The sequence below is a fragment of the Nicotiana tomentosiformis genome, chromosome 2 (genome assembly GCF_000390325.3).
Source record: "Nicotiana tomentosiformis chromosome 2, ASM39032v3, whole genome shotgun sequence".
In the NCBI taxonomy this organism is placed as follows: Eukaryota; Viridiplantae; Streptophyta; class Magnoliopsida; order Solanales; family Solanaceae; genus Nicotiana; species Nicotiana tomentosiformis.
Window position 1 is genome coordinate 153,106,595 of NC_090813.1, and position 14,159 is coordinate 153,120,753.

The 14,159-nt window shown below is 39.0% G+C and overlaps 1 protein-coding gene across 1 annotated transcript; it reads right to left on the bottom strand.

The window, feature by feature from the left end:
• Positions 1–3,307: 3,307 nt before the first annotated feature.
• Positions 3,308–3,835, bottom strand: LOC138905882 (uncharacterized). The gene has a single exon (XM_070194395.1). It carries the CDS (start codon positions 3,833–3,835, stop codon positions 3,308–3,310), a length of 528 nt encoding a protein of 175 aa, XP_070050496.1.
• Between the last annotated feature and the right edge of the window lie 10,324 nt (positions 3,836–14,159).

A 14,159-nucleotide genomic window follows, 5' to 3' on the forward strand; every position in this document is an offset into this window, starting at 1 on the left:
ATACCCGAATTAATATAATTAATAATTAGCACCACCACCCACATATATATGGGGGTGAGGCGACATAGCCGCTTTGTGTTGGTATTGGTATCGTTGATGCATTTCCACCCACATACATTGGGGTAAGACGGTATAGCCGCTTTGTGTAGATTCTTGGTACTGTGGTTATACATCCACTCGCATACATTGGGGTGAGGTGGCGGGGCCGCTTGGGTAGAGTTGTGGTATTGTACTTACACCTCCACCTGTATACATCGGGTGAGGCGGTGGGGCCGCTTTGTGTGAAGATGGTTACAGAGGATCTCATCTTAAATCCTATAAATGATATTGATAGCTCTTAATAAGCTTGCTCTGGTTTAAACGGTTAGCTATATTATGTTATTGCCTCCCTGATTCATCATCCCACAATCAGTGATAGCAGCACACCTTCTTCCCAGCTGACTTGGTGAGCCCCACTTCATTTCGGGGTCATGTATCTTTTATCCTTTGTGTATTCTGTTTGAGGTATAGCCGGGGCCTTGTTGCCGGCATTATCATTGTACTCTTCCTTATCTATAGAGGCTCCGTAGACATAGTGTGGGTTGTGTATTGGTGTTGGGAAAGTCAAAATATGTTATGTTGCGGTTGTATTATTTGTCCATTTGAGACTTTAAAAATGATGAACTATTGGTAATAAATGGGTATTGTAGACATGAACACCTTTTTGTCTAATTAATGAAAATATGTATTATCTCCATTCATGGATGAATTTGGGTAGAATGAAATCTAACAGGGTTGCTCGGTCGGGTTCACTCGATTGAGCACCGGTCGCGCTCCTCAGTAGAATGAAATCTAACAGACGCTTTCTATGAATTAAGTATCATTCGGACACCTTGCCACAAAGTCCGCCACATTCTTCTTCATATCATTCCACCAATAGACTTCCTTAAGTTCATGATACATTTTTGTAGAACCTTGGTGCACGAAATACCTAGAAGTGTGAGCTTCAGTCATAATTCTTTCACGGAGACCATCCACGTTTGGAACACATAATCGCCCTTGGTACCTTAGTGTACCATCATCCATGCCAAGAGAAAAGGCCATGGTCTTATGTTTATGAATCCCTTCTTTCAATTGCACCAATAATGGATCGTTGTATTGCTTCTCTTTGACTTCCACAACAAGCGATGATTCATCCCTATTTTGCACAATTACCCCTCCTTCACTAGAGTCCGCAAGACGAACTCCCACACTAGCCAATCGGTGAACTTTCTTGGCCAATGGCCTTTGATATGCCTCCAAGTGAGCCAAACTACCCATGGATTTCCGGCTAAGAGCATCTGTCACAACATTGGCCCTTCCCGGATGATATAGAATATCAATGCCGTAGTCCTTGAGTAACTCATGCCATCTTCTCTGCCTCAGATTCAATTCCTTCTGCTTGAAAATATATTGAAGGCTCTTATGGTCCGTGAATATATCCACATGGACCCCATATAAATAATGACGCCAAATTTCCAACTGTCGCAAGTTCTAAAACATGTGTTGGATAGTTCTTTTCATGATTCTTGAGTTGCCTAGAAGCATAAGTTATCACCTTCCCATGTTGCATTAATACATACCCAAATCCGATTCTTGAAGCATCACAATATAACACAAATCCATCTATACCCTATGGTAGAGTCAACATCGGTGTCGTAGTCAATCTTGCTTTCAATTCCTGGAAACTCTTTTCACAAGCATCCGAACATTGGAACTTAATCGTCTTCTGCGTCAATTTAGTCAATGGGGAGGACAGAGTAGAAAACGCCTCCACAAACTTTCTATAATATCCAGCTAAGCCTAAGAAACTGCAAATCTCTATTGGAGTTGTAGGCCTCGGCAAATTCTTTACAGCTGAAATTTTTTGAGGATCAACCTTAATTCCCTCACTAGAGACTACATGACCCGAGAATATGACCGATTCAAGCCAGAATTCATATTTTGAAAACTTTGCATAAAACTGGTGCTGATGTAGGGTTTGTAGAACTACCCTGAGATGGTCAGTATGCTCTTCTCGACTTCGTGAATATACAAGAATATTGTCAATGAACACTATCGCAAAAGAATAAAGGAACAGCTTGAAAACTCGGTTCATAAGATCCATGAAAGTTGCTGGGGTGTTTGTTAGCCCAAAAGACATCACTAGAAACTCAAAATGCCCATACCGGGTCCTAAAAGCTGTTTTCAGAATATCCCGCTCCCTAATCTTCAATTGGTGATACCCGGATCTTAAATCAATCTTGGAGAAGTACATGGCACCTTGCAATTAGTCAAACAAGTCGTCTATCCTTGGTAGTGGGTATTTATTTTTTATTGTGACCTTGTTGAGTTGCCGGTAGTCAATACATATACGTAGTGACCCATCTTTCTTTCTTACAAAGAGTACAGGTGCGCCCCAAGGTGACACACTTGGCCGGATAAAATCCTTTTCTAACAAATCTCTCAATTGTTCCTTTAGTTCCTTCAATTCTGTTGGTGCCATTCTGTAGGGTGGAATAGATATAGGATGCGTATCTGGCATCAAATCAATCCCAAAATCAATCTCCCTGTCTGGGGGAATCCTAGGGAGTTCATCCGGAAAGACTCCCGGAAATTCATTCACAACAGGTACGGACTCAAGTGTAGGTGCCTCAGCATCGGTGTCCGTAACCCGAACCAAATGGTAAATACATCCCTTGTTGATCATCTTTGTGGCCTTAAGGTAGGAAATAAACCTACCCTTCAGAACTACATCATCACCCTTCCACTCAATAACTTGCTCGTTTGGAAATTCGAACTTAACAGTTCTGGTTCGGCAATCAAGCTTGGTGGAACATGAATAAAGCCAATCCATCCCTATTATCACATCAAAATCAACAATTCTCAATTCAATAAGATCGGCCACGGTGTCCCGACCGCACAACATGACAACACAATTCCTATAAACTCGTGCGGCCAAAATAGACTCACCAACCGGAGTAGATATAGAGAACGACTCATAAAGCTGTTATGGTTCTATCCCAAATTCCGTAGCAACATAAGGTGTGACATATGACAAAGTGGAATCGGGATCAATATGAGAATATACATCATGAGATTAGACAGTCAATATACCTATGACAACATCTGGAGAAGCCTCTGATTCCCGATGTCTCCGCATAGCATAAAATCTGCCGGGTCCTCCCAAATTCTGTGCAGCACCCCTGGCTGCACCAAGCCCTGCGGGTGCTGGGGTGCCTCGAGCTGGAGGTGTTGTGGATGTAGTAGCTGCAGAATTAGCTGGTTGTGCCGCACCTCTGCCCATATTTCAGCGGGACGAGCAGCAATCTCTCTGAATGTGACCCCTCACACCACACCCATAGCATACTGGTAGGTCCATGAAGCAGGACCCAAAGTGCATCCTCCCATACTTGGGGCATGGAAGCCTCCGCTGCTGAAACCTTCTATCGGGTCGACCTTGCTGGTGAGGTCCCCTGTTGCCCTGACTGGGTCCAAATGACTGTGCACCCATCGAAGACTGGGCGAATGATTGGGATGGTCCTGATGACCCTCTCCTGAATGCCGATCTACCACCACCTCTACCGGAAGAACCACTAAAGTTTCCCGAGGACCGGGCCTTGCAGCTACTCTGACGCTCCATTATATTCTTCAATTTGTGGGTCTTTGTGGCTTGAGAAAATGCCACCATCTTACCATAGTTCATATCGAAATTCATGGCAGTTGTAGCAGCCTCATTAATAACCAAGGGACTAAGGCCCTGTACAAACCAGTGCACTCTAGCCTCCATAGTGGGCAGCATGTGAATAGCATACTTGGACAGGCGCGCAAACTCCATATAATCCTCTCACACATTCATACTACCCTGCTTCAGGCTTTCAAACTCAGCGGCATGGGCTGCCTTAGTTTTGGCAAGCAAGAAATGATCCATAAAGGCATCTGTGAATTCACCCCACCTTGCCGGAGGGCTTCCCTCCTCACGGAATTCCTCCCACAACTCAAACCAAGAATAGGCCACCCCTTTCAGGCGGTAGGAGGCCAACTCCACTCCCTCCGTCTCTGTAGCATGCATAACCCGAAGAGTCTTGTGCATCTCATCAATGAAGTCCTGGGGGTCCTCCTCGGGATCAGTACCCATAAACACTGGAGGATCTAACTGAAGAAACTTGTTCACCCTGGAACTAGCAGGTTCCCCTAGATGACTGGAAGAAGTAGGCCCAACACGCAATTTCTGGGCCTGAGAAGCCACTATCTGTGTCAACATTGTATGGCTCCCCTAAGATCAACATCAGACACACCAGAATCAGAAGCTGGAGCTGGAGGTGGAACTGGTATATCAGTTGGAGGAACCGTTGCACCTTCTGTAGATGTTGAGACATGTGCGGTCTGATCAGTTGTAGTAGAGTCAGGCGGTGTAGTAACTAGAGGAATATTCTCACTCCTCGGGTGCTCACCCACATCATCAATTATAGGATCAACTGTCACTCCTGGGGTGACATTAACTCTTTGTCCAGTTCTTGCCTTCTTCTTAGGTGCCATGTACTGAAAATTAGAGCAACTCAGGAGTTAAAGGAGGAACAATCTTACAACCAGCTTTATCCCACGATCAAGAACATGAAAGAGGGGTATTATTCCTAAATGCCCATGTAGCATCCTAATTATAGATGTGGTCGATAACACACCGATAATAAGGACTCTATAAGACACGACTCCGAGACATCCTAGGACACTTTAAAACCTTAGGCTCTGATACCAAGTTTGTCGCGCCCCAAAACAAAGGAGCGCGACCGACACTCAACTGAGTGAACCCAACCAAGCAAGCCTGTTAGATTTTCTTCTACTCAAACTTATCCATGAATGAAGATAATACATAATTTTATTAATTAGACAAAACGTGATCATGGTCTATAATACCAACTCATTACCAATAGTTTTCATCATTTTTTAAAGTCTCAAGTGGCACAAGTAATACAACCACAACATAACATAGTTTGTCTTTCCCAGCATCATTACACAACCCATACTATGTTTACGGAGCCTCTATAGATAAAGAAGAGTACAAAGATAATGCCGGCAATAAGGCCCCAACTATACCTCAAACAAAATACACAAGGAACAAAAGATACATGACCTCGGGATGAAGTGGGGCTCACCAAGTCAGCTGGGAAGAAGGTGTACTGCTATCATTGATCAATACCTCCTGCTGTGGAACCACCTGCATCCATTTAAAGATGTAGCGCCCCGGCAAAAGGGATGTTAGTACCGTCGAATAGTACTAGTATGAAATCCAAACACCAATTTAAAAATTTAGAAATACAATATGAATATGATGAATCAGGGCGACAACAGCATGACGTAGCTAACCGTTTAAACCAGAGCAAGCATATTAAGAGCTATCAATATCATTTATAGGATTTAAGATGAGATCCTCTGTAACCATCTTCACACAAAGCGGCCCCGCCACCTCACCCGATGTATGCGGGTGGAGGTGTAAGTACAATACTATAACTCTACTCAAGCGGCCCTGCCGCCTCACCCCAATGTATGCGGGTGGATGTATAACCACAGTACCAAGAACCTATACAAAGCGGCTATGCCGCCTCACCCCAATGTATGCGGGTGGAAATGCATCAACGATACCAATACCAACATAAAACGGCTATGCCGCCTCACCCCAATGTATGCAGGAGGAAATGCATCAACGATACCAATACCAACACAAAGCGGCTATGCCGCCTCACCCCAATGTATGCAGGTGGAGGTGTAGTCCCACATTACCATAATCCCTACACAATGCGGTCATGCTGTCTCACCCCAATATATGTGGGTGGAGGTGTATCACAATCACAATCTCTACACAACTTGGCATAATAACTTTCACATAAATCACGACTTGAAATTATAACATGTGGATACATAATCCATAGTTTGGAACACATCCTCAATTTATAATGCAATATGATAAGAGCATTTGAAACTCGAATTGAGCATATATCTTCATCACAAAACTTATCGGAATACTCGATTTGTAATCAACATCGTCGTACTTACAAGGATAATGGGAATTCCAATTCTTAAAGAAGAGTTTTGCTAACATACCTCACTTGAGCTTCCTTATACTCTAAATATTCCGGAATTCTTAGCAACTTCAATCTATTTTAAAAATATAACAAATTGAATCAAAATTAGGAAGATGATCATGGTTCTAGCTCATTTGAGCATTTTATCAAACACTAGGTGTGCATAAGGTTTCAAGGTCCTTTTATGGAGAATTCCATCATCCCACAACCCAATTTTTACCATGCCTAGTTCAACAATCTTCCTACACCCCTTGATATCACATACACGTAAAATAAACAACTCTCATGCCCAAAATTTATCTTGCTAATTACTCATTTTCAGAAAATTTTGAAATTAGGGGTTAGGGTGTAGAATCTTACCTCTAGGATGAAGACCTGGTGAGTTTCCCTTCTTAATCTTTCAAAACTTGAGCAAGAATTGAAGAACAATTATTGAAGAACACCTTCTCACTCTAGGGCACTCCCTTTCACTCTAAAATATCAGATTATAGCTCAAAAATGGCCCAAAGAGTGTATTTAACGAAATAGGGTCGGGTTTTAAAAACCTAAAAATGAAGCTCCGGAACAGGTTCTACGATCGCATATGCGATCGCATAATCAATATGCGGACCGCATATCGGTCACATAATTGCTGACCAAAATGACCAAAAAGCTGTCTGTGTCTGCGGTCACTATACGGCCCGCATAACTGTTCTGCGGTCGCATAATGCACCGCAGAACAGTTATGCGGTTGCATAGTCGACCGCATAATTGCTTCCAGACTGACCCTCTCCTGCTTCACTTCTGCGGCCATTATGCGGCCTGCAGAGTGATTCTGCAGTCGCATAATGGACCATAGAAACGCATTTTTCTGCCAAAAATTTTCCTTTACTTTCCGGTGCATTGTTCAACCCAAAAAGACGAGCCACGTCGACACGTAGCTCGCTGCGAAGAATTTTTATAATACTCAACGCGTAAAACCAATTCGGCACCACGAAACATTATGTTTCTTTTGCAAAAATTTACGGGGCCTTACAGTTAAGGCTATCCCTTCTTTCTTTTTGGCATGATTCATACGATACAAGCGAAACGAGCAAATGCACAGTTTTCATAAATGAATCTATTCATAGAAGTACTAGGGGTGCGTAAGTTCTTGATTCCCTATGTAAATTATTATTATATCTTCTGTTCATGGGTCTCAGAAAAATATGTAGTTGATAAAGTTATCTGAAAGGCATATTGATCTTATGACATTCCGAGAAATATTATTAGCGTACTTCTTATGCATTTCATTCATTTATACATGTACATTGACCCATGACTAGATGGCGTTATATATGCATATATTATATGTATATGGGATACGGGAAAAGGATACAGCGTTATATACGCACCACCATCTGATTAGCTGGTATACGTTGATGATTTGCCCACAGTGGCCGAAATGATATGATGGGATGCCCTCAGAGGCTTGATGATATTATATACGCATATACCTATGCATGGTATGCTATTTATATGCATATGCATGACATTATAAATATGAAATGATTCACAAAGCTATTCAGACTTACATGTTGAGTCTTTTACTCCATGTTTCTCTCATGTCTTTAATCTACTAATTTTTATTCCTTACATACTCGGTACATTATTTATACTGACGCCCCTTTTGCCTGGGGACGCTGCGTTTCATGCCCACAGGTCCCGATAGACAGGTTGAGAGTCCTTCAAGTAGGCTATCAGCTCAGCGAAAGGTGTTGGTCCGCTCTATTTGCTCCGAAGTTGCTCATTTGGTCAGTATGATTTGAACATGTATTGATTAGTATGGCAGGGCCTTGTCCCAACCTTTATGGTATTAATCTACTCTTAGAGGCTTGTAGACATATGTCATGTACGTGAAAGATTGTATGGCCTTGTCGGCTTATGTTCAATATACGAGTGGTCATTTTGATCTTATATCATATGTCATATGTATAAGTTTGTATTACATGTTGGGTCGTCCTATGACGGGTATTCCCTCATGTTTTATTCTAGTTATCTCACGGTAGCCTTTCCATCCCATTTACCTATAAGAGTATGATACGAAAAGATACATTATGTTGGTACTAGGTTGAGTAAGATACCGGGTGCCTTTCGCGGCCTATCGATTTGGGTCGTGACAGTTTTCTCTCATGAAGAAGGTTAAAGAAAGGTTTATGACAAAGTACGAGTTGAATAAAGAGAGTTTGAGAAAGTTTAGAGAATTATTTTGATAACCGGCAAAAATAATGCTAAATCGTGTGATGACGCTTATCTGGGGCATTAAATGCGGATAATCAACCGTCAAAAACTTTTCAGATGGGGTCAGAGAATTTCCTGCCAAAAAAGGTATTTCTACCAACTTCCCAGTGGCACAAAGTTATGCCACCGGAAAGTAGATGGACTATGTGTATAGGGTAAAATATGTTTATATTAAATGATCGCATGAGAAAGTGACACGTGGAGCCGAAGATAGAAGACAATCGGATCCGAAGGCAACGATCTCGTCTGTTACCAGAGAGAATGATACTCATAAAGGTGAAATAAATGTCTGTCACCCGGTAGTATTTAATGAAGAATATTCTACAGTATTAAGTATGTGGCCCGTTACAAAAAATATAGCATTCACTGCCTACCGTTACACATCTTCAATGGCCCTCATAATTGTCATTAAAGAGGGGCTTGATCCTAGGACTTTGTTACCTAGGTGCCGTTATAAATAGTAAACTCTATTATCATTGTAAGGGACATGAATTTTCTGACAGACATATGCTATACTTCGTTCAAAGCTTAATATAATTCTATCTTCTTGGTCATTTATATCGCTATTATTGTCCCCAGAAGCGTTGCTCGCGGAATTACGATTTCTATTGTTTTATCTCCATCTCAAGGCTAAGTATTATATTTTTATCTAATTTATTTATTATCTTGGGATCAAATTAATTTAGTTGTTTATAAATCACGTATAAATTCAACTGTACAATTTTACGGGTAAACAAAGTTGGACATTATATTCTCTCCAAATATTTTAACACTTGATATTCACAGTAGATGTCAAGATTCTAACCGAGCTTAGAGCTCTCTGGTTCAAGTTGGAGTTCCGTGAGAATCAAAGATAAATACTACACAATTTGCTTATGGCAGAACATTGTAAATTGCTAAGACAAGTTTATCATTTTCCCATAATAATAGGAAGTAAAGCAAGATATCTTATTTTCTCACGTATTTTCTTCTATGGAAATGCAAAAGTTTATTGTCTCTTTTATTTTATCTACTTAAAGTCACCTCAATGACCTTTGGTCTATGTATCCTGCAAATGGAGCAGGCTAAACTCCAAATGCTAAGAACGACAGTGACGAGTCAGGACGCAATGGCTGTCCTCTTCGGTCAAAGCCCGTCAATTCAGTCAAAGCTTCCATGAAAGTTACGGGACCCACTGTTGTCCTAGTTGGCAGGTTAGATATCAAAAGTAGGGGGAAAAATCAGTGACGTGGCCTATGGTCTTTAATTGCCCCCCTAACTTCAAGACACTATCCCTAAAGAGGACAAAACTGTCATTTTATACATTAGTTATTGTTTTTTTGTTTCTCACTCAATGTTTGATATTCATTTTTGAATAAATTAATTCAGATTTGTATTCAAAATCTTATTTTGAGGGTAAAGTACTACTTATAGAAGACGATTCTATTTTTAGATCTGACACTTTTAATTAAGCTCCCATTTGGCATTTTGGCTTCATTTTTTAAATAAAATTTTAAAAATATTATTTGTTTATGAAATATAATAATATTTTGTGAATTTGTTTTTCAAAATTTCCAATTTCCGAAGGTAGTTTTTGGATAAAAAATTTTCTTCCACTCACAAAACTTTAATTTTTTTCAAATAAAATATATGTCCAAACACAACTTCAATAACAACAACTCAGTGTAATTCCACAAATAGGGTCTGGAGAGGGTAATGAGTACGCAAACCTTACCCCTACCTTGGGAGAGGGTAAGAAAAATCTCACAATTATTATAGACAATATCAATAAAAATTGTGAGACTTTTCTTGCACTCTTGTGTGTGGCTACTCTTGGATTTATTCTTCAACCTTCAAGACTCAACTTAAGGTGGTAAGATTAAACTCTTTCGAAATCTTAGATCACTTCTAGGTATTCAAGAAAGGTGATAAGTTTAGGCTTATTGTTGTTCTTGTTATTCTAAAGGGTCGGGTTTCACAATCTATCTCTTGTTTTTAATTCTCTACCAAAGGCGATTAGTTCTTTGTTAGCTAATTGTTGTTGTTAGAATTCAACTTCAAGAATAGACTTCTTGAATTCAAGAAACTCTTTCTTGAATTCAATCTATCTTTAATTTTCCGTTGTTTCTTTGTTTCATTATTTTCTTTTAGCTTCCGCACGTTTCTTGATTTTCTTTAGTAATTCTTGGACCCCTATCGTGTTGTTATCAAGTGGTATCAGAACATAGGCTAGTCAAGATTTCAATCTTGATAAATTTTGGGAGGTTCTTGGGCAAAAAAAAAAAAAAAAAAAAAAAAAAAAAACGAAAATCATCCAAAAGAAAAGCATTATAGCTCATTATTATTTGTAGAATTCAAGTGTTATTTGGTTTCCAAGTCAAGAAAGGAAACAAGAAGAGGGGATCCTAATTCTTGAAGATTAAGGTAAGTTCTTTCCTTATTCTTGTGGGTTTTGGGTTTCCTAAATTCTTTCCTTATTTTTTCTACATAACCAATTCCTATTCTTCCAAGGTTTGGTCCTTCACTTTTTTATTCTTTTTCTAACTCCACATTCTTATCACTAAGGGTTGTGACTAGTAAGGTTTATTAATAAATCTAAAGATTAACGACCAAGAGTTGCTTTGAGTGGAAAAAGGCAAGAGAGGCGAGAACATTAGAGGAAAAAGCCAAATTTGAGAGATACATAATTCTTCTAATCTTTGTTCAAGATGTTTCAAATAGGTAGTTATAGTGAAAGGAGGCGAGCTATGACTCAACAACTTGAAAAGTCGAACTTACAATATACCGAATGGAAGGAAGACAAAGGTAAAATTATTTTTCAAACAAGAGCTAAAGTGATGTCTGCGATTTGTGCTCTTAGAATTGACAAAGAATTTGGATATAACTCAATTAGCACTTATATGGTTGAAAAATTGAACTTGCCTTGTGTTGAGCATATTGAACCTTACATGTTGAGAGGAGTAAAGGTAGATAAAAGAGTGTTATTACTATTCTCTATTGGAAGGTATGAGAATGCGATCTGGTGTGATGTGATTCCCATGAATAATTATCATATCTTGTTGGGAAAGCCATGGTATACCTATAGAAGAGCTTCATATAACATGGTAAAAAATAGATACTCTTTTGAGGTTAACGAGAAGAAACTTATTCTTGGACCTTTGACTCCCTCACAAATTTATGAAGATGAAAAGACTGTTAAAGAGAATATGAGAAAATATGAGAGAGAAAAGAATGAGAGGAGTAAGGGAGTGCATGTTGACATCCCAAGAGAGAAAAAAGGACTTACTTTCTGTCCAAGAAAGGTTCAATAGGCGTGATAGAAGTTGGGTACAAGTTGGTGCCAAGTTGCTTGCAAGTTGCCTTCAAGATTTCCAAGATCCTATCCATGATTGGTTTGCGACTTTCAAGATTCTATCCAAGATTGGTTTTAACTTATTTCCATATATTTTGGTACTAGATTTATTGCTTTCTTAGGTAGTTAAGGTTATATTTTCCTTTTCCTAAGATTGTTAGAGTTACTTTTCAAGATTGACTTGGTTTTTGTTTCCTAGTATTTTTTCTTTTCCTAAGGTATTTGGACTTGTTGTCCAAAGTAGTTTAGGACTTTATTTTCTTATTTTTAGGTAGGAATTTCGTGACCCCCTATCTATATAAAGGGGTGTATTCTTTGTTTTTAGATAAAAGATTAATATAAACTATTATCAATAAAAATTATGAGATTTTTCTTGCACTCTTGTGTGTGGCTACTCTTGGATTTATTCTTCAACCTTCAAGACTCAACTTAAGGTGGTAAGATTAAACTCTTTCGAAATCTTAGATCACTTCTAGGTATTCGAGAAAGGTGATAAGTATAGGCTTATTGTTGTTCTTGTTATTCTAAAGGGTCGGGTTTCACAATCTATCTCTTGTTTTTAATTCTCTACCAAAGGCGATTAGTTCTTTGTTAGCTAATTGTTGTTGTTAGGATTAAACTTCAAGAATAGACTTCTTGAATTCAAGAAACTCTTTCTTGAATTCAATCTATCTTTAATTTTCCGTTGTTTTTTGTTTTATTATTTTCTTTTAGCTTCCGCACGTTTCTTGATTTTCTTTAGTAATTCTTGGACCCCTATCGTGTTGTTATCACATCCTGTATAGTTTTTTCCCGTTGTTGGGATGCCTCTCTTGCAACCAAATATACATTATCATCACCGTTTCCAGCAATAAGTTCTTTGGTTGAGGATTGCCCAACCTTTTCTGATGTCTCGGTTAGATTTATTTCCTTCCTCAGCTGTCGCTGTTGTTTTTCTATCTCTGGCTCGTATGGTATCACTTCCTTCGCAGAAGTTCGAGTCATGCACCAATCTTAACCTGTAACATGCGCACATTCAAGGACCACCAACCATAAAAAAGAAAAAGAAAATAAAATAAAAAGAAAAATTCCTGAATTAGCTCTACAAACTATTTCAAACACTATTGATTGTCAATCCCTGGTAACGAAGCCAAAATTTGACGAGCTCGAACACACTTAAATTATGATCGCTAGTCAAATATAGTATAGTATAATATTGTATCCACGGGGATTGGATTTAAACAGTATTCTTGTAGTTTCTACCTTGATTGCTATGTAAGATGATCAACAATTGAGATTTCTATGATTTTTAACTACAATTAACTAAGAATCTAAAGTTATTGACTAATGACAATCACAACAAAGGTAAGCAAGGAAGTTATCAATGGGAGAAAGTTGTGATTGATAGGATAGGTGCAAGATAATTGTTTGGGATCTAACTCTAGATAATTCAATTCTAATGTTTAAGTGAGACTCTTGAATTCACTCAATTATTAGTTCAAACGTTCAACAAAAACTCCTTTCTCGATTAAGTTTTAACCTCACAAGATGAACTAATTTAAGCACGTGAAGATATGCAAGAATGCGTAGTGGATTGGTCTTTTGGAGAACCTCTCTCGATTATCCTCCTAACTAGGTTTAATCAATGATTCAACTAGCCTTTTTCGATTACTAAGAAGAATTAATGAACTTAACCAACAATATAATGCAAAGATATCACAAGTTATGCCTCTCTCGATTACATGAACAAGTGAATATAGATACAACGATTAAATCATCCAAAAACACTTCAATACATAAAACTAGAGTTATAATCCACAAACAATCATCAATACACCAAATCTATCAAACCCCAAAGTGAACAACTCCATAGATTAGAACAATTCATCACAAATAAAGTTAAAGTGTAGGAAAACATAAATTCAATCCAAGCTCATATCTTGAGTGAGGAAGAAATGATGAAATCCTTGTGCTCGTATTTTTCCAACTCCTCCTCAGCCTCCTTAGGTCGAATATCTGAATTAGGATATTTACTCTGTAAAATTGCACAGACGCGCCGTATGGGGCGACGTGCCATGCGGGGCATTAGTAGGGAAATCCAGAGAGCTAATTTCTAACAGACAGCAGAGGATTGCACAAGGGCGACGCCCCACGCGCCGCCTCATACGCCGCGACAGTGGGGAATTCTCAGAGTACGGACCAAACTTCGATTTTTGACGTCCAAACTTGATCCTCAACCCCCGAACACGATCTCGGCTTAATGTTTGGGCTTTTACTCAGAATTCAAAATTTCAAATCACTCGAATTCATTCCATATCATCTATATAGCTCGGAATCACTCATACAAGGCATAAAACACATAATAAGTGCAAAATACTATCAATTAAAACTCCAACATAAATAAAGTACAGTGAACTAGAATCTAATAAATGACTAAAACACGTAATTATAGTCTATCATCACCCCACGGAGCCCTACGGTACTTTAATTTTAGCTGCATGGTTTTTATGTTT

Bases quoted from the DNA above. Each gene is read 5' to 3' on its own strand.
- LOC138905882 (XM_070194395.1), bottom strand. From the start codon at position 3,835: ATGGAGTTTGCGCGCCTGTCCAAGTATGCTATTCACATGCTGCCCACT.